Source organism: Geotrypetes seraphini, chromosome 1 (genome assembly GCF_902459505.1).
Source record: "Geotrypetes seraphini chromosome 1, aGeoSer1.1, whole genome shotgun sequence".
Classification (NCBI taxonomy): Eukaryota; Metazoa; Chordata; class Amphibia; order Gymnophiona; family Dermophiidae; genus Geotrypetes; species Geotrypetes seraphini.
This window is the reverse complement of record NC_047084.1, coordinates 47,667,836-47,687,395: the sequence shown is the minus strand read 5'-3', so window position 1 is coordinate 47,687,395 and position 19,560 is coordinate 47,667,836. Positions and strand designations below refer to the sequence as shown.

At 41.8% G+C, this 19,560-nt stretch overlaps 1 protein-coding gene across 1 annotated transcript; it reads right to left on the bottom strand.

Moving 5' to 3' along the window:
• Positions 1-1,492: 1,492 nt before the first annotated feature.
• On the bottom strand, positions 1,493-10,147 carry PLK2 (polo like kinase 2). The gene is made up of 14 exons (XM_033930867.1): positions 9,812-10,147; positions 9,166-9,273; positions 8,953-9,069; positions 8,665-8,794; positions 8,310-8,397; positions 7,385-7,480; positions 6,277-6,475; positions 5,992-6,142; positions 5,776-5,870; positions 5,492-5,624; positions 3,771-4,011; positions 3,542-3,671; positions 2,556-2,666; positions 1,493-2,290 (listed from the first exon to the last, which is right to left on the bottom strand). The coding sequence occupies exons 1-14, from the start codon at positions 10,022-10,024 to the stop codon at positions 2,099-2,101; spliced, it is 2,004 nt and encodes a 667-aa protein (XP_033786758.1). The 5' UTR covers positions 10,025-10,147; the 3' UTR covers positions 1,493-2,098.
• Between the last annotated feature and the right edge of the window lie 9,413 nt (positions 10,148-19,560).

The window sequence follows — 19,560 nt, the reverse complement described above, 5'->3', positions numbered from 1 at the left end:
ATCATGTCCCCACTCAATCTCCTCTGTTCAAGGGAAAAGAGGCTCAGTTTCTCTAATCTTTCGCCATACAGCAACTCCTCCAGTCCCTTAACCATCTTAGTCGCTATTCGCTGGACCCTTTCAAGTAGTACCGTGTCTTTCATGTACAGTGAACAGTGCTGGACGCAGTACTCCAGGCGATGACGCACCATAGCCCAGTACAACGGCATGTTGTTTGTGATCCCCTTTTTTCAGTAAGATTTGAGTGAGGTGGATGATGCTAGCGGCTCTGGGGTATCCTTGATAAAGCAAACTCCCAGCTGTGTTGAAATATATTAAGTATGAAATTCATCAGAAGATTAATTTATAACTATTTATAAAACTTCTAAAAAAAAGATTAAATTTTCACAAATGAATTTGAAAAATTAAAAAATATGTTAAATGAATTGAGGCCAATGAGGAGAACTATACACCAATATTCCTGCCGGATATAAGCTATCGAAGGTAGCCGAGGTGTACCCGAGGCCTTGGCTCTATAAGTGAAATATTAATTGCCTTGAAGAAAAACGTAAAGTTGGCATTAGTCTGGACCATAGTAGATACTCAGGCATATTGATAAGATAGGTTTATCTAATTGTGGAAAACAGAAAGCCATCTTGAGTGGAATTGCAACTCATAACTAGTCATTTTCAAAAGGGAGCCAATTTAGGTGCTAGCCTCTAAAGCAGTGGTGTCCAACCTTTTGGCTTCCCTGAGCCGCATTGGCCGAAAAAAATATTTCTGGGGTCATGCAAACACTGCAGCAAGACAGAGGGAGCTGGCAAGACAGTAAACACCCAGAGGCAGAGGAAAACACTGCATCGTCCTCGACCGGGGCCACAGAAAATACTTCACTGGGGCCGCAGATTGGACACCCCTGCTCTAAAGTTTTATTTGTGTCACAATCTAAGAAAAGGCACAGTGTATCTGGCAAATAAAATGCTAGAAAGATGTGGTTTGCTGCCTTTGAATCAGCATCTTCTTGATTGCTTAGCAGCTGAATGACTCAATTTTAAAGACTTGGTCCCTTTCCTTGGATTATGACACATTTGCTTTAAGTTTGTAGTTGGTATTTGTTCCTATATAAATATCAAGGGCCCAACATGTTCATATAGCAGGAAATTCCATGGAAAAACATGGAAATTTTAAATATATGGCTGTGTTTAAAAAAATCCTTCTAAAATAACTTAATATCTTTAGTAGGTGCCCTTGTTTAGTTTGGAGGGTTCAACAAATTGCTTGGAGAAGTTTGCCAAAGCCTATGTGCAATTATTGAGAAGCTCCCCATGCCACCAACTTTGGAACCAATTTTAAACAGTAGTCAACAGCTCCTCTAGTTCTATAAATGTACTTTTCCCATCAGGTTTGCCATCTTTATATTGGCTAGCATCAGCTTGAAAAATGCACAGAACAATTTAAGATCAGTAGGACTAGTGCCAGGTGATGAAATCTGAAAGCTTAAAGAGACCATTGCCCAATGTGACTTATTTTCTTTATTGTCAAGTGTATATTTAAAATATTTAATCAAAAAAATAGGCAATAAATAACACACTTCACTTTGGGCTGCAATAAATAAGTTCATTAAAAAGTACTTGTCCAGCCCCAAAATGTGGCTATTTGCTAGTTTACAGTATATGGTCCATGAAGAACAAAATTATGGCCATAATTCACAAAGTCAAGCAGCCAAAGGCTGCAGCAGTCAGCTTTCCAAAAGCTTAAACTTTCTCTTCCCCCATAAGCAACATTCTTTCTTCCAGGAATGTATTCACAGTTAAAGTTTTCCATCAGTAGGTATACTATGAGCATCAATGAAGTCAACCCTACCATTATAGCCATCTTAGATTTGAAATGAGAACCCATTTCCCCTTTCCAAGTAATTCCACACCATTCCATTGTGTTTGGTCCACAAAAAACGCAGGATTCACAGAATCTCTCAGGTCTGGTCCCAGCCCAGTAAAACCACAAAGGGAATTGTGTTTGTACTACCACCCATCTGTCTTCAACATTCAAGAGACTTCCACAGCATTTGTAGTAGTTCAGTAACAAGTCCCATTTGGTTTATGAAAATCTCAAATCAAATTTAGTTACATCTTTGCAGTAGCATGTTCAAGGCATATTCCATTCTAGTTTTCAATTCCACTGAACACCCTGAAATGAGAAGTGTTGTCAGGCGGAAGGTTGTCGATATCCTCTCCTCATTGATGTAAGTCAACAGGTACTCCTCACTTTGGTTGCAAATGATGATTTTGGTGTGGTCATGATAAAAGTTCACCTGCAGAAAAAAGTAAATTTGTTACATATTTTAACATGAAAACTCAAACATCTACATTTGTTACTAAATCATGCAACAGATTGAGATGCACTTCTGGTAGCAATATAAGACATTTTAACACCCTTTTACAAATGAACCATTGCACTTAAACCTTGTCTTATCAGAGTAGCTGAAAGCAGTTTACCACAAAATTTAAGTGATGTATTTCTCTCCCACATGCTCTTAGAAATTAATGCAGAATTTAAGTGTTAAGATGTATTGTTACCTGAAATGTGCCATCATTAAACAGCATCATTAATGCTTTATCAGATTTTAACCATTGAAGGAGATAGAGCCTGGGTCTACGGACATCCACCACACTGGGCAGGTCTCCTCCCTAAAAAGAAAAAAAGAAAAAGAATGCAGCACATTAAATTCAGAGGCAACTCCTTATTTCTAATGCACAGCCCAAAATATTTATGCTGGGGTTTTTATAGTAACTATACTGAAAACAGACCCAAAAAAGTCTGTCACACTAGAATCTTGTGACCAGGACAGGCAATCTTGTAAACAAATACCTGGCAGGATCCCAAAAGTATGCCTGCAAGGTAAGAAATGGCTTTCCCCAGGATCTTGGTCATCTGAATCATACCACTAAAATGGGACCACAGGAGGAAGGGAAGAGAGTAAAGTCAGCCACTATAGTGCTGAACTGAGCCTGAAGCTCATGTCTAATGGAAGATATCTAGTGCTTCTGATATTGCCGGCACAACCCAAGAAATCCCAACTGACCCTGTCACAGGCAGCCAGAGAAAGAATGGCAGGCCCGACAAGGTTAATTTAAAATTCTCACTTCACCTAGCTGAAGACAGGCCAAAACAGATACATATAAAAACAGGTGGCCATTCACAAAATGGAGCCATTTGTCTTCGCATTAATCTAAGCTATTCAATAGAGCTGTTTAATCTGTACTGCTGTAACTACAATAGCATTAACAGATCTATGAAAGGCTGATTTGTACTAAAATTAGCCTGCATTTTATAAAGCATTTGTCATAAATATCTAAATATAAGCTTGGAAAAAGTAGTGCCTTGAATCCATGGGTCCCCCCTGAATTCAACCCATTGTGAGAAGTACAAGCAGCCATCATTTCTAAAATGTGGCATATTTTCTATAGAATATCATTTGCTGCTGTCATTCAAGATGGCTGCCATCATCAAGTCTATCCAAATGCAAATGCAATTTCATGTATAATTCCACTTGAATACTTACATCCATGAGATTTTCTTCCATGTAGTGAGAGAAGTACTTCAGAACAGTTACTTGATTGATAAATTGTTCAGGGGCATCTGTAGCTGGAAAAACTGAACACTGCCCAAGCTCAGCATAGTAATGAACTGTTCTATAGAAGGAAAAAAAAAAGGAGTTGGTCAGAATATTAAAATATAATTTAAAATATAAGATATACTAAATACACACTGCTAGTTTTAGTACTGCTTACTTTTTATCAGGTAGCAGGCTCATGTGAGATCCATTGTTGAACAAGACCCCCACAGTGTGATCAGAAAGCTGGTATCCAAAGCCGTACTTGTTAGAGTAGTCGACCCACTTTGTAACCCAATGGAAGGTAACACTCAGCTGTTCTTTGGGAACGGTGTCTGCTTCGGGCATGTTTTCTAAACATCCTCGCAGCACTCTTGCAACAGTATCTGCAACACTTCCCATGGTGCTGTCCTCTAGACCTGAAACACAAACCATTTCATTCGTGAATTTCAGTCAATTAATTCCAATACAATGAAAAGGAAGCACTCTGCTTGAGCTGTGTTATTTGATTTAAAGATCAAATTATGTCCTCACAAGAATTTAAGAAAGTTCCTAGTTAGACCTAGGGGCCCCTTTTACATACCCACAGTAGCAAGTCCTGGCGTGGCAAATGCAATGCAGCCCATAGGAACTGAATGAACTGCACCACATTCAGTGGTGTAGTGAGGGTAGGAGGTGCCTGTGCCAATGGTGCCCCCCTGTGCCCACCTCTCCATCTGCCTCCCATGCCACACTCACGCCCTCCTCACCCCTATACCTTTTTTTAATCTTTGCCAGTGCAAGCAGCTACTCTGGCCTGTTGCTCGCACTGGCTTTCTCTCCAACGGGTCACTTCCTGGCCCTTAGACCCAGAAGTGATTTTAGAGGAAGCTGGGCTGGCACTAGTGGGGGGGGGGAGGAAGCATAGATTGAGGGGGATGGAGAGGTGCCGGCGCCTGGGGCGGTCTGGCTCCCGCCCCATTACTTTGCCAGTGACCACATTTGCTGCATGGGAATCACTAGTGCAGTTTAGTAAAATGGGTTCTTAAGGACTTTACTACATATAGATGTAGCATGCATTTAATAAGTTATGTAACTTTTAAATAACCATTAATGAAAATCAATGGTCAAAGCAAATGCAAAAATTAAAAGTGCTACGTCCATTGGTTGAACAGATAACTGCTATCGCTTCACTATCAGCTGGTGCTCTCAAGAGGATCCTATGAAATATGTAATTTAGATCAAATGCAAAGCCAGTGGTGCAGTGCGGGTGAGAAGCGCTCCTCCCCTGCCTCCCTCCCAGTCGTGCGTGCACGCTGCTTCCCTTACTCCGTACCGCCAATGTTCCTGGCACGAGCAGCAACCCCCAGCCTGCTGTTGCGTCTGCGTGGGCTCGTCCGCCAACATCACTTCCTAGGCGTGGGTAGCAGTAAGTGATGTCAGAAGAGAAGATGCAGGCGCGACAGCAGGTTAGGGGTGGTTGATCGCCATTAGAAATGTTAACAGATACAGGAAAGGGAAGCCATGCGCATGGCAGTGGGGAGGGGGGCAGGTAAGGAGCGAGAGGGGGCAGAAAGGAGGATGGGTGCCATGCCGCTATCAAGACAACTCTCGGGACGGACCTCCCCCCCTCCCCTTAGTATGCCACTGTACAAAGCTACTTAAGATGTGCAGCTCCTCCAAACTGAACTGTTCTAAACACATGCTCTTTGGAAAAATTTTTAAAAAGCTTCCATCATGACTTAGCCCCATCCTGTGCTTGTCATCCCTACAAATGTATGACTAATGCCTACTTGGCATTCTGATTAGACTCATAAAGGCTGTAGTTAAGTAGGAGGAGCTTAAGAATGACAAGGACACTAGCATTTTAGAACTATTTTGCTACTGCTGCGTTTTGACAGAGGCCATCTTGATACTTACATTCGCTGCTACTGCTACAGCTTCCTAGAGTTCCTCTGACTATCATTCGGATCACATCTCCAACCTGCTGTTTTTCTGTTAGCTGGCCAGGTTTTTCAACTGCAACGTTCGGTAACTTGCACCCTACTTTACCCTGTGAAAAGAACATGGGAATCCTTTAAGTTACCTTACCCTATTGCACTCATAAGCTATGCTTATGCCAGATAGGATAAGCAATCTTGTGTTGCAAGGTGCCAACTGGGGAGGGAGAGAAGTGCAGATCAGATTCATTCTTTTCAACCAACCTCATCGGTTCTGTGTTTGTGGGGCTGCTGAGTTATGGACGCCTTTTTCAAGTCCTGCATAAGCTTGTAGATTTCTTGTTCTTCTTTCAGTTTATCTATTAAAGAGAGACAGTGATTTTGAGAGTATTATTGGTTTTTGAACAGTCACCAAAAATAAGTTAGTATTTCATGAACTTGTATCTTTGATAGTGCATTTACCAGATGTTAAATACTTACTCTGATGGTAATCACAGTATCTTGTTTTTTCTTTTTTGCCACCAAACAGAGCAGCAGCTGCCTTCTTGAAGAAACTTTTTGCTGGGCTAGATAAATGAAAGTCCGGTGCAGTGTGACAGCAGGTAGTGGTTAAACGTTCTGGTGTAAAGCCCTAAAAGTACAATTTTTTTTTTAAAAAAAGGTCACTTTACCACACTGCTGCATCATCACTGTCCTACATCTACACATTATTTATATAGTCATTTTAACCAAAAAAAAAAAAAAAAAAGAGTGACTAGTACTGACCTGTGTGAAAAACTCATGTTGACTTAGTTCATCTAAGCTAGGCCTTTCATCTGGATTTTTTGCCAGCATACTTGCTATTAAATGTTTTGCAGGTGTTATTAATGATGAAGGCATGGAATATCTTGCTTCCCTTATGCACTTGTAGGTTTCTTTAAGGTTTGTTGTTTCAAATGGTGGCCTTCCTAATAGCATGGTATACCTTTTAAATGAGAAGAAAAGCATAGATTAATTGGATATAAGGGCACACCTATGAGCTAATAAAGTTAAAAAGATTAGTTTACAACTTCTTAGTAGTCAAGGCACGTTTCAGAGCAACACTTCCAGGCAAGTAGCCCAGGATATTTGCTCTTTAATCTCAGATAGGCAAATTGAGAATATATTTCTGGAAAGGTGCATCACATTTTGCAGGTTAGGTTGTTTATGTACAAATATATAATGCATTAAGCTTGCAGGGGTCCCTTCCGAGGACAATCTATAATCCCCAAAGCTACCAAAAGTATTTCAATTTTGGTTTGACTTTGCTTGTAGGTTGAACATTTGGGAGTTGAAGTTGAGGGTGGGGGAGGGGGGGAAGGGACTGGAATTAGAGAATGACAAGTGATTTACAAGTGCACATCCAATAAAGATACTAAAAAAAAAAAAAAAAAGGGAGAATGACATGGGGAGAAATTTTCCCCGTTCCCGTGGGAACTCATTTTCCCATCCCGACGAGTTCTTTTCCTGTTCCTGCCCCGTTCCTGCAAACTCCATCCTCATCTGAACAAGCCTCAAACACTTTAAAATCATAAGTGTTCAAGGCTTGTGCGTTTAAGGCAGAGCTTACAGAAATGGGGACGGGACAGGGAAATTGAGTATATTGATGACAGGTACATTGAAGGATCCACAAACACCTGGGTTATGTGTTTGGTTTTCTTTGTGATCATATTAATAAAAGATTTAGTTAAAAAAAAAAAAAAAAAGTCAGCTCCCAAAGTATGTTTAGAGCTAGACATGCAGATTCAGGTAGCAGTTACTTAAATTCACATACAAGTTTACATCAACCAACTAGATGAGTTACACTGAATACAACTTTTGTGCAGTATTAAAACTATAAAGTTGAGGCACTTACATTACACAGCCTAAGGCCCAAATATCAGATTCACAGCCATGTCCTTGTTTGTTCAGGACCTCAGGGGAGAGGTAATTTGGTGTGCCACAAATTGTTCTGCAAAACAAGTCATGTCAGCAACATGTTATGCTTGAGTCATGTGGGATTTCAATGCACTATAGCATCATCAGCTGTGTAATATACTATTTTCTGGGGGTACAGTACTGCCGTTGAACAATCTTCCCCACTTCTCCATAAAACGGGCATAAAATCAGTTTCTCTGCATCTGCAGACACATTTATCCCTTGAATTTATCATTAAGATGGATAATGAATCTGAGCAAAAATGGAGGTGTTCAGTGCTGGGCCAGGAAGCTAGCAGCCACTTCACTTTCAGCAACAGAGGACAGCTTCGGATGCAAATTTAAGTTCTGTATGGTTTCAGACCTGCAGTTTGTTCTGCTACAACCATTACACACAAACCCCTTCCTCCTAGAAAAATGGTTCTAGAAATAGCAGCATTATTAAGTCAGTCTCCACATACCAGTTGACAGCTTCCTGTAATCAGCACAGCACAACCTAGTGTATGAAGCTGCACAGACATTAATCTGACCAGCCTTAGTCATTAGTAGCCTAGAATTAAGAGCAGGGAAAGGGGACTCGTATTCTGCCTTTTTGTGGCTTTGGCATTCAAAGCGGTGGGCACTGGAGGATTAAGTGACTTGCCCAGGGTCAAAAGGAGCAGCACTGGGATTTGACCTCACAACCTCCGGGTGCAGAGACAGCCACTCTAAAAGTGAGCCACACTGATAGAGCACAATATAAATTCTTGATTATATTTTAGAGCAGATACCATGTTTATAGCTAGATATCGGGATTACGCTAGTGCCCTTAGCGTCACGCACCACACTTCAATGCTTAATGAGGGTTTGAAAAAAAAGGCTTACCTCCTTCTTTGTTCCAATGGTTCCAACCTTGCAGCCAAACCAAAGTCACCGACTTTTAGCTCCATACTCTCATTAATAAAAAAGTTTCCTAGAAGACAAAAGCCCACCGTAGAAACATTAATCCCTAAGAAATGTGTAGAAATTGTGTAAGTGCATAGAACAGCTTTTAAATACACAACAATACTAATTGAAAAGGTCACAAGAAAATGAAAGAAAAAAAAAAAAAAAGTCAAAGCTTTTCAAGGGAAGTCAGAACTACTCCCATCAATTAAGCTGTCAAGGGCTGGATATCAAAGTGCCAGAGAGAAACCGCAGAAGCGGAAGCCAACGCTTTATAATCACAAAGAGCACTTACCCAGCTTAAGGTCTCTATGCAGAATTTCTTGCTCATGAAGGTATTTCAGCCCTGAAACAATCTGTCTGAGGTAGTATCGTACTTCTGGTTCTGTCAAGACCTTCCTTGCTTTCAGTATGTGAGCCATAGACTAAAAAAACAGGACAGAAAAAAACGCACATATCAACCCAATGATAGATAATCTTGCGGTATACTACCCATAAAACTCAAATCACCAGGACAAAAAAAAAAAAAATATATACAAAGGGAATAAAAACAAAGCCTGAATATCTAAAAGCTAGTGCTTACCCTTCTACTGCAGTACTCCAGAAGAATATAGATGTTCTCTTTGTCTTCAAAGTAGTTATAAAACTGTACGATGTGTTTGTGATTTAAGATTCTATGCAGCTCAATTTCTTTGTCAATCTAAGAAGAAAAGAGGAATATATTGCATTTAGCCTCAGAGAAAGGAGAGCCATTTATTCCAAACAGCTAAATCGGAAAAGGAAACAGTTAACACACCTTCTCTCTTTGATGAGGCTTAGCGACCCTACTGTGAGGAATAATTTTCACGGCATACACTTTGTTGTTTGTCAGATCTGTCATTTCATAGCATTTTGCAAAGCCACCCTGCAGAACAATAGATGCCAAGTTACACAAGGGAAGAAGAGCTTTCAGCACTACAGATCGTGCAATAAACGCTACAAGCTTTTAACAACGCTACAATTAAAAAGCATAATACTGTAGAATAACGCAAACCGAAGATTTCCACACAAAAAAAGCTTTCGCCCTCATATTCGTAATAGCATAATTTATGCTAGATTAGAAAGTGTGCTCCTTGCATTTTGCACATGCCTCGTATCAATTTTTTTTAAGCAGTCACTTTAATTATTGATATTAATTATGCTAGCCAGGTCAGATGAGGATCGGCATAGCAACGCCTCCAGGTCACTATCTTAAGCTCCTCCTGGCAGGAGCGAGTAAACCGGAGGGAGCTACGAAAAACTAGGGGCACCATCGGTCCAGGGGGGGGAAAAAAAACCCCAACCGTAAGAGAAGCATAAAGGTTGGCTGGATTGAATTATCCCCCTAAGAGCGCATCGTTGTGGTTGTAAGACGCGGTGAGCCGGCACTGGGTGCGCATCCAGGTCGAATCGACTGCATTTACCTTTCCAAGCACCCTCCCACGGCAGTAACGCTTTCCAGTGCTGGGATCGGTGATAATCCGCGACACTTCGCTCGCCACCGGGTGCACGTGCTCCTCGGCCACCCCCGCCGGCGGCTTTCTCCGCTTGGAGTCACAGACTTTCCCGAGCGCCTGCTCGCACACTTTGCCCGGGCAGCCGGCTGGCTGATGCGCTATAGTCCGCAACAACTCCATCGCGCAAATTCTCCCCGAGGTCGCTCCAGCTTCCCCACGAACGACCTGACGCCTCTCGGCTCGCTAGTAAGCTGAATGGCTGCGGGCACTTCCCTATATAAGAGCGGGGCTAGCGCAGGGAAACGCAACGCCCTCAACCTTTGTGACGTCACAAGGCCCGCCCCTCGGGCTGGCGGTTCCAATGGCCGCGTTTGCCCTCTGCGACTGCTTTCTTCGGTGTTCTGTTCAGGAGAAAGCCAGGGTCGCTGTCCACCGATTTCTGGAAAGGGGAGGGGGAAGGGAAGGGGGCGCGGCGTTACCTATTGCCGCGGCCGGCGGGAGGAGAAACGCGGTGACCTTTAATAGCATATGTGTGTTTCCAGCCCTAGAACAAGCCCGGGCAGATTGCCTGCTTGTTCCCATTTAAGGCACGGATCCTGCTGCCTTTTTTTTTTTTTGCCTCCCGTCAGTTCGGTTCTGTTGGAAGAATGACCAGACAGAGAATACTTATGAATCCTTCCACTAGTTACACGCTTTCCTTTGAATAATAATAAGAAAACTAAGCAATACAATTTCTAGCAGTCTTGCTTTAAAAGAAGAGATGTATTTTTGCTGTCTGCGGCCCTTTTTATGTAGAAACCTCTAATTACACTCTGGTCATGCTGGGGTTTTTTTTTTTTCCTTTTTCCTGAAGAAAGGCTGTAGGCAAATCTGGTCATGCCTTGCCATTGCAGCAGTGTAATACAGACAATGGAAGAAAGTATGTAGAATGGTGAACTCATACAGAGATCAGACCTCTTTCCATGCTTCAAAATCTGTTCCTTTACAAAGATGTTTGGATTACAACCCCCCCCCCCCCAGCTACAGATCAATCTACAGTGGGTGCTAACTGCATAAATGCCTTTTTTTAATTTCTACTGGCCAGTGGGCATATTTTGGCCTACAACTTGACAAACATCCAACATTAATTTATTTGAAATCACTACCAGCCATATTTGTTTAAGACCATAATCAGCAGAATGGGGAACATAGGAGCCAACACTGCAGATTATTGAGCACCCCACCCCCCACAATATTGAACCTATTCATTGACTGTGTTCAGGGAGAGGTAATTTCCATTTAGTATAGCACCCTCACTAATTTTGAAAAAGTTGGCTCTTATGATGGGGCTACAGACCTAGTATTTCACCTATCAAAGAAAGCATCAGCACCTAGAGCTGCAGGGGGGAAGGATCAGTGATTTGGTTTGTTTGGCCCTCCTAATAAAAATGCCTCCTTCTTTAAAATCAGGAGGGGTTGGAATGGGACCAATATTGATTTGTTGATATCACACATCAACCACTGTCCTGAGCAAGTAACATTACCAGACAGATTAATCTAGATTAATTTTTGTTTCTGGAGATTGCACAAATCCCAAGTTGATATCCGGGTGGCAGAACATGAGATGTTGAGGCCCTTTTACCAAACTGGTAAAAAGTGGCCTTAGCATGCTCTTACACAAGTCTTTCCCAGTGTTGCTGCTGGAGTTAAAATGATCAAATTTTCTCTCTTTATATACATGTATTTTTAATTAATGGCTACACACTAATTTTGCCATTAGTACATGAGCCCTACTGCCACCCATTGTGGCAGCCATGTTTATGAATTCCCCTTCCCCCCCTTTGATCTTTTTAATGCTCTAGTGCCAATTTCCTATCAGGATGGCACACCAGCACTTATTCATTTGCTAGGCCCTTTTGCTATCATGTCATAATAGGAGGTTTTCAGAAATAACCTCAGTAGATTTGTTTGTTTTGAAAGGTGAAAACAGCTTCCACAGAATCTCATTTTTCCATACCTGCCCTGGACTTCTCAATCTGGAGATTTTTTGGAACCTCAAGGTTACTGCTGAATATTTATAGATGGATACGAAATGGGAAAAGGCATGCACAAAAGTCACAATGAACAAATGTGTTACATTCATTCATATGTTCTGTTTGTTAGATTGTTTTGGTGGTTTTTTTCCCAGTCTCTTCCCTCTTCCTGAAACATGAATTGCACACACGAACAATTATGGAGAATTTAGGAAACACCTAAAAACTTACCTGTTCCTGAAATACCTAGACAACGAACCAGGCCATCAACCCCCCTTGTAACATCATCATATACCAGAACTTGTAAAATGTTAACCCTAACCCTACACACAAACTGTTGGTACTATTATTAATGATGACATTATCAGATGCACACTGTTATTCTCTTCAATTCGTTGTATGTACAGCTCTATTCATTGTATCTACAGCTATTATTTATTGTATTTACAGTTTCTATTTAATGTAAACCGCCTAGAAGTCGCAAGATTGCTGGCGGTATATAAGAATAAAGTTATTATTATTATTATTATTATTGTTATTTGTAGACTGAAGTAGGAACCAAGAATACTGTCTGAATTGTACAAAGCCTGTTTAAGTAAACATCAAGCAACTGTGAGCCTACTGTTTTTTCACTGATCCTAGTGATTTGCCAACTGATTCTGAGCGACATCTGGTGGAATGAACAACAAAAGTCAAACCCAGGAATCTGCTGTGTATGTTCTAGCCTGAGAGCCCCATAGCCTAGCAGCGGCATCCTGGTGATTTTGTTTTGCAATTGCTTTTACAGGTACATGATCGCCACCCTGTGGTCAATTTTTTAAAATAACAAAGCTTTGCTGAACAAGTACTTTATTTTATGTAGATGGATCTGTCCTCACTTACTTTTTCCTTTATTCATCCTAATAACGTGTACACCAAAACAAGCTGAATATTTGTAAAGGGACTAGCATTCACAGCCTACTACTCAAAGCCTTTCCGGCCAATATTCAGCACTATTTAACTGACCAGGAGCAGCTCCTGGCTGGTTAAATAGAACTTAGCTGGCTAAGTGCTAATATTCAGCGCTTTAACTTAGGTGCCGATAGGCACTCTACTGGTGCCCAAGTTAAGAGGAAAACACCATTTAAAAGTGGCTTTTAAAAGATATTTTCTGGGCACCTACCAGTGCCTAAAAACAGCACCAGAATCATGCCTACATAGGTGCTTTACAACACCTAACACCACTGTAGCCATGACTAATGCAGCGGAAAATTTAGGTCTTGAAAACCCTGTCCTACATTTCTGGTGCCTTCCTTTGCCAGAAGCGCTATTCTCTAAACAGTGCTGTCATGTGATTGACATACGATCGGTGGCCGTCAACAATGACACCAATCTGGGCCTTAGTGACTAGCCCACTAGCCATGAAATTTAAAGCATTAGGCAGCTAAGTTTAGCAGCCAAAGCGGGCTGCATAAATAGCAGGTCTATCTTTGGCCGCAATAAACTTAGCTGGCCAGTGCTGAATATTGGCTTACCTGGCTAAGTTTTATAGCATAACAAACAAACAAAAAATATTTGTATGGATTCCACACTTCACAATCTCAGTTGCATCCAAACATGAAATTCAGAGCTTAATTATTGTTCAAGTAATTTCTATAGAAAAAATATGTTTCTTCATAATCTGTCAGACAATTCACGCTGTTATATCAAACATCAATCATATTAAAGGAGGAAGGACCTCAGACTGGTTTGTCTAGTGCAGGGATCTCAAAGTCCCTCCTCGAGGGCCGCAATCCAGTCGGGTTTTCAGGATTTCCCCAATGAATATGCATTGAAAGCAGTGCATGCACATAGATCTCATGCATATTCATTGGGGAAATCCTGAAAACCCGACTGGATTGCGGCCCTCGAGGAGGGACTTTAAGACCCCTGGTCTAGTGCATACAGGTCAGCTGAAACAGCTGTTCAGCCGGATAAAACTGTAATGCAATCACTGGTCCTCCTCCTCCCAATTTCTAATGTGCAAAATTTTCATTGTGCAAATCAGCAGTCTTAAATTTTTTTTAAAATAAATAATTATATATCAAAAATTAATTTGTAGGCCACTTATCTGAATATTTCATTGATTCGTGATTCTGATGGGCCATTATCCGTGATACAGCAGTTGTGGTTAAATGAACAAGTGCTTTTTGAGACTTTAATATGAACGTCATTTAGAATAGCACTTAAGGCTGGCTGTATTACAACAAGTGGACTATGACGTTCAGTTCCGATTTTTGAATTGATTCTCTGAAGAAGCAAGAGGGCAAAACAGGCCCGTCAGAATCAAGAATCAATGAAATATTCAGATAAGTGGCCTACAAATTAATTTTTGATATATAATTATTTATTTTTTTAAAAAATTTAAGACTGCTGAATTTGCATACTAAAAATTTTGCACATTAGAAATTGGTAGGAGGAGGAGGAGGACCAGTAATTACATTATGGTTTTATCTGGCTGAACAGCTGTTTCAGCTGACCTGTATGCACTAGACAAACCAGTCTGAGGTCCTTCCTCCTTTAATATGATTGATCTTGATATAACAGTGTGAATTGTCTGAGAACAGATTAAGAAGAAACATATTTTTTCTATAAGAATTACTTGAACAATAATTAGGCTCTGAATTCCATGTTTGGGTGCAATTAAGTTTTATAGCGGCCATAAATAAACCAGATTTTCCACGCTGGTTACTGGCTTTGAATATCTTGGCTCAGCACCAACTACGGGAGTCAGCCCAGCTGACTCCCACTGTGAATATCAGTCCCTTTATTTCCCCATGGAAAATAGTCTCAATCATCTGGGCATTTCGGACCAGCCTCTAGCTGGTGTTTCATTATAGGTATTTCCCATCATATGGGGGTAATTTTCAGAACAGCCTGCATCCTTTCAGTCTCTGGGGCTACTTTCTCACCCAAGCACTTTGCAATAGTAATCACAAGAGAAAGAAGTATGTTACACCCATTCTTACTGAGTTGCAGTGGCTTCCAATGATAGCACTTCTTTTTAAATTGCTGACTGGTTTATAAGGCTTTTTATATGTGTGTTCCCTATCTATCTCTCAAACAAGCTAAAATAAATATTGGTCTTGATGTATTCTACATAGTAGATGATGGCAGATAAAGACCTGAATGGTCCATCCAGTCTGCCCAACCTGATTCAATTTAAATTTTAAAATTTTTTTCTTCTTAGCTATTTCTGGGCAAGAATCCAAAGCTTTACCCTGTATTGTGCTTGGGTTCCAACTGCCAAAATCTCTGTTAAGACTTACTCCAGCCCATCTACACCCTCCCAGCCATTGAAGCCCTCCCCAGCCCATCCTCCACCAAACGGCCATATACAGACACAGACCGTGCAAGTCTGCCCAGTACTGGCCTTGGTTCAATATTTAATATTATTTTCTGATTCTAAATCCTCTGTGTTCATCCCACGCTTCTTTGAACTCACTCACAGTTTTACTCTCCACCACCTCTCTCGGGAGCGCATTCCAGGCATCCACTACCCTCTCCATAAAGTAGAATTTCCTAACATTACCCCTGAATCTACCACCCCTCAACCTCACATTATGTCCTCTGGTTTTACCATTTTCCTTTCTCTGGAAAAGATTTTGTTCTACATTAATACCCTTCAAGTATTTGAACGTCTGAATCATGTCTCCCCTGTCTCTCCTTTCCTCTAGGGTATACATATTCAGGGCTTCCAGTCTCTCCTCATACGTCTTCTGGCGCAAGCCTCCTATCATTTTTGTCGCCCTCCTCTGGACCGCCTCAAGTCTTCTTACGTCCTTCGCCAGATACGGTCTCCAAAACTGAACACAATACTCCAAGTGGGGCCTTACCAATGACCTGTATAGGGGCATCAACACCTTCTACTGACTACGCCTCTCTTTATACAGCCCAGCATCCTTCTGGCAGCAGCCACTGCCTTGTCACACTGTTTTTACGCCTTTAGATCTTCGGACACTATCACCCCAAGGTCCCTCTCCCCGTCCGTGCATATCAGTTTCTCTCCTCCCAGCATATACGGTTCCTTCCTATTATTAATCCTCAAATGCATTACTCTGCATTTCTTTGCATTGAATTTTAGTTGCCAGGCATTAGACCATTCTTCTAACTTTTGCAGATCCTTTTTCATATTTTCCACTTCCTCTTCGGTGTCTACTCTGTTACAAATCTTGGTATCATCTGCAAAAAGGCACACTTTTCCTTCTAACCCTTCAGCAATGTCATTCACAAACATATTGAACAGGATTGGCCCCAGCACCGATCCCTGAGGGACTCCACTACTCACCTTTCCTTCCTTCGAGCGACTTCCATTAACCACCACCCTCTGGCGTCTGTCCGACAGCCAGTTTCTGACCCAGTTCACCACTTTGGGTCTTAACTTCAGCCCTTCAAGTTTGTTCAACAGCCTCCTATGAGGAACTGTATCAAAGGCTTTGCTGAAATCCAAGTAAATTACATCTAGCATATGTCCTCGATCCAGCTCTCTGGTCACCCAATCAAAAAATTCAATCAGGTTCGTTTGGCACGATTTACCTTTTGTAAAGCCATGTTGCCTCGGACCTGTAACCCATTAGATTCAAGGAAGTACACTATCCTTTCTTTCAACAAAACTTCCATTATTTTACCAACAACTGAAGTGAGGCTCCATGACCTGTAGTTTCCTGCTTCATCCCTGTGACCACTTTTATGAATAGGGACCACATCCGCTCTCCTCCAATCCCCAGGAATCACTCCCGTCTCCAGAGATTTGTTGAACAAGTCTTTAATAGGACTCGCCAGAACCTCTCTGAGTTCCCTTAGTATCCTGGGATTGATCCCGTCTGGTCCCATCGCTTTGTCCACCTTCAGTTTTTCAAGTTGCTCATAAACACACTCCTCCGTGAACGGCGCAGAATCTACTCCATTTTCTCGTGTAACTTTGCTAGACAATCTCAAAGTATTTGTTTAGCACATTTGCTTTCTCCTCATCACTTTCCACATATTGGTTCCCAGCATCTTTTAACCTAGCAATTCCATTTTTCATCTTCCTTCTTTCACTAATATATCTGAAAAAATTTTTGTCTCCCTTTTTTACATTTTTAGCCATTTGTTCTTCCACCTGTGCTTTCGCCAGACGTATCTCTCTCTTGGCTTCTTTCAGTTTCACCCTGTAGTCCTTTCTGCTCTCCTCTTCTTGGGTTTTTTTATACTTCATGAACGCCAACTCTTTTGCCTTTATTTTCTCAGCCACTAGGTTGGAGAACCATATCGGCTTCCTTTTTCTCTTGTTTTTATTGATTTTCTTCACATAAAGGTCCGTAGCCATTTTTATCGCTCCTTTCAGCTTAGACCACTGTCTTTCCACTTCTCTTATGTCCTCCCATCCTAACAGCTCTTTCTTCAGGTACTTTCCCATTGCATTAAAGTCCGTACGTTTGAAATCTAGGACTTTAAGTATCGTGCGGCTGCTCTCCACTTTAGCCGTTATATCAAACCAAACCGTTTGATGATCGCTACTTCCCAGGTGAGCACCCACTCGAACATTAGAGATACTCTCTCCATTTGTGAGGACCAGATCCAATATCGCTTTTTCCCTTGTGGGTTCCGTCACCATTTGTCTGAGCAGAGCCTCTTGAAAGGCATCCACTATCTCCCTACTTCTTTCCTTCCAAACTTTTGGATATCCACAATCAGATCTTTATCAATTTGCTGCAATTGAGTCAGAGGTCTGTAGACTACACCCACGTAGATAGAAGTTCCATCTTCTCTTTTCAGAGCAATCCATATCGCTTCTTCCTCTCCCCAGGTCCCTTGCATTTCGGTCGCTTGGATATTGATCTTTACATAGAGAGCTACTCCTCCACCTTTATGACCATCTCTGTCCTTCCTAAAAAGATTATATCCTGGTATGTTTGCATCCCATCCATGTGATTCACTGAACCACGTCTCTGTGATAGCGACAATATCTAGATCTGCTTCTAACATCAGGGCTTGCAGATCATGAACTTTGTTGCTTAGACTGTGAGCATTTGTGGTCATCGCTTTCCAGCTATTTTTCAGCGATAATCTTCTTTTTCATATGGATTTTTGTGTTGTTTCACTTTCCGTTGCAATACTAAGAAATGAGTTGCTGATAATACTAAGAAATGAGTTGCTGATATTGCTTATGTTGCAGTCTTTACTACTATCACATCTTTTCTTTTGCTGGGGGTGGTCTCTATAATTGTCCTTCGTACATACACCACCCCCACCTTCTAGTTTAAATGCCTAGAAAAATATTGTCTAAATTTCTCTGCAAGGTTTATTTTTCCTGCTGTAGTAATATGTAGCCCATCAGTGCAATATAGCTTCTTGTCCTTCCATGTATTTCCCCACCCTCCTATGTACCTGAAGCCTTCTTGATGACACCAGGCTTTGAGCCATCTATTAAAGTCCTCTGTGTTTTTCACTCTTTGCTCTCCCTTTCCATATGCAGGCAATATTTCAGAAAAAGCTAAAGTCTTTACAAAAGGTTTCACGCCCTCACCAAGCTCCCGAAAAGCTTTCTGTGCTGCAAGTGTGGAGTTGTTGGCCAGGTCATTTGTTCCCAGATGGATAACATCAGTGTTAAAATCCTTAGTTTCTTCCTTAATTATAGTCAGTATTTGCAAGGAACTCCTGGTATCTGAGGATCCTGGAAGACATTTCACTATTTTGGTCTCCTCGACCTGTGTTCCAAGGTTAATGCCTCTGATGATGGAATCCCCCAACAGTAATAGTTTTCTGTTTTTGGCTTTTTTATTTGTGCTTAGGGTGCGCTTGTTGTCTTGAGTTACCTTCATTGGTTCCAGTCCCACTTCCCTTCTGTTTTCTTGAGTATCGCAGTGCACTAGTGGAGCGAAGGAATTCTGTAGAGGTAATATTAGTGAAGGCGGATGTTTCTGTGTTACATGTCGCAGTCTTCCTGAGCCTACTGTGACCCATTTATTCCTGGGCTGTTTTATTCTTTGAGGTAGAGGTGGTAAGTTGGTACTCTTTTAGCCCTCATCTATCCTCCAGTGTAGGGGTAAGCAATTCCAGTCCCCAAGAGCCACAGGCAGGTCAGGTTTTCAGGATATCCACAATAAGTATGCATGAGATAGATTTGCATCTCAAGGAGGCAGTGCATCCAAATCCATCTCATACATATTCATTGTGGATATCCTGAAAACAGGACCTGCCTGTGGCTCTCAGTGATTGGAATTGCCTATCCCTGCTCCAGTGCATCTCATCACCCTTTCAGTCCCAGCTCCATCCCTATCTTTCATTCTTTCTCTTTCCTCCAAGGCCATTCTTCTATTCCTGTCCCCATATTCCACCCCACACTTCTTCTCTTCTTTCTTTACTCTTTCTTCTGTACCCCACGCCAAAACCAATATCTCTCTCTTCTCTACCCTGCCCCTCCCCATGGTACTGCAACTCTCCCCCTCCCAATTCCAGCACCTGCCACTCTCTCCCTCTTCACCCAACCGCACCCCAGTGTCAGAGCCTGCGCCAATTCAAACCCTAGCCCCCCAGTAGAATTTGCAGACCTCTCTCTGCAGCTCCTGACTCCCTCATCTACCTCCTTCACCAGCTGCTGCATTGAATCTTTGGGCAGGCTGGCAGTGGCAACAATGGGGAAGCCTGCTGCCATTGGCCTGCCCTGGAAGTTGAGAGGTGACTTCTGGGGCAGGCTGGCAGCAG

Coding starts and splice junctions, on each gene's coding strand:
- PLK2 (XM_033930867.1), bottom strand. CDS start 10,024: ATGGAGTTGTTGCGGACTATAGCGCATCAGCCAGCCGGCTGCCCGGGC. Junction 9,274..9,811: donor GTGGGAGGGTGCTTGGAAAG/GTAAATGCAGTC, acceptor ATTGTTCTGCAG/GGTGGCTTTGCAAAATGCTA. Junction 8,795..8,952: donor TGGAGTACTGCAGTAGAAGG/GTAAGCACTAGC, acceptor CTGTTTTTTTAG/TCTATGGCTCACATACTGAA.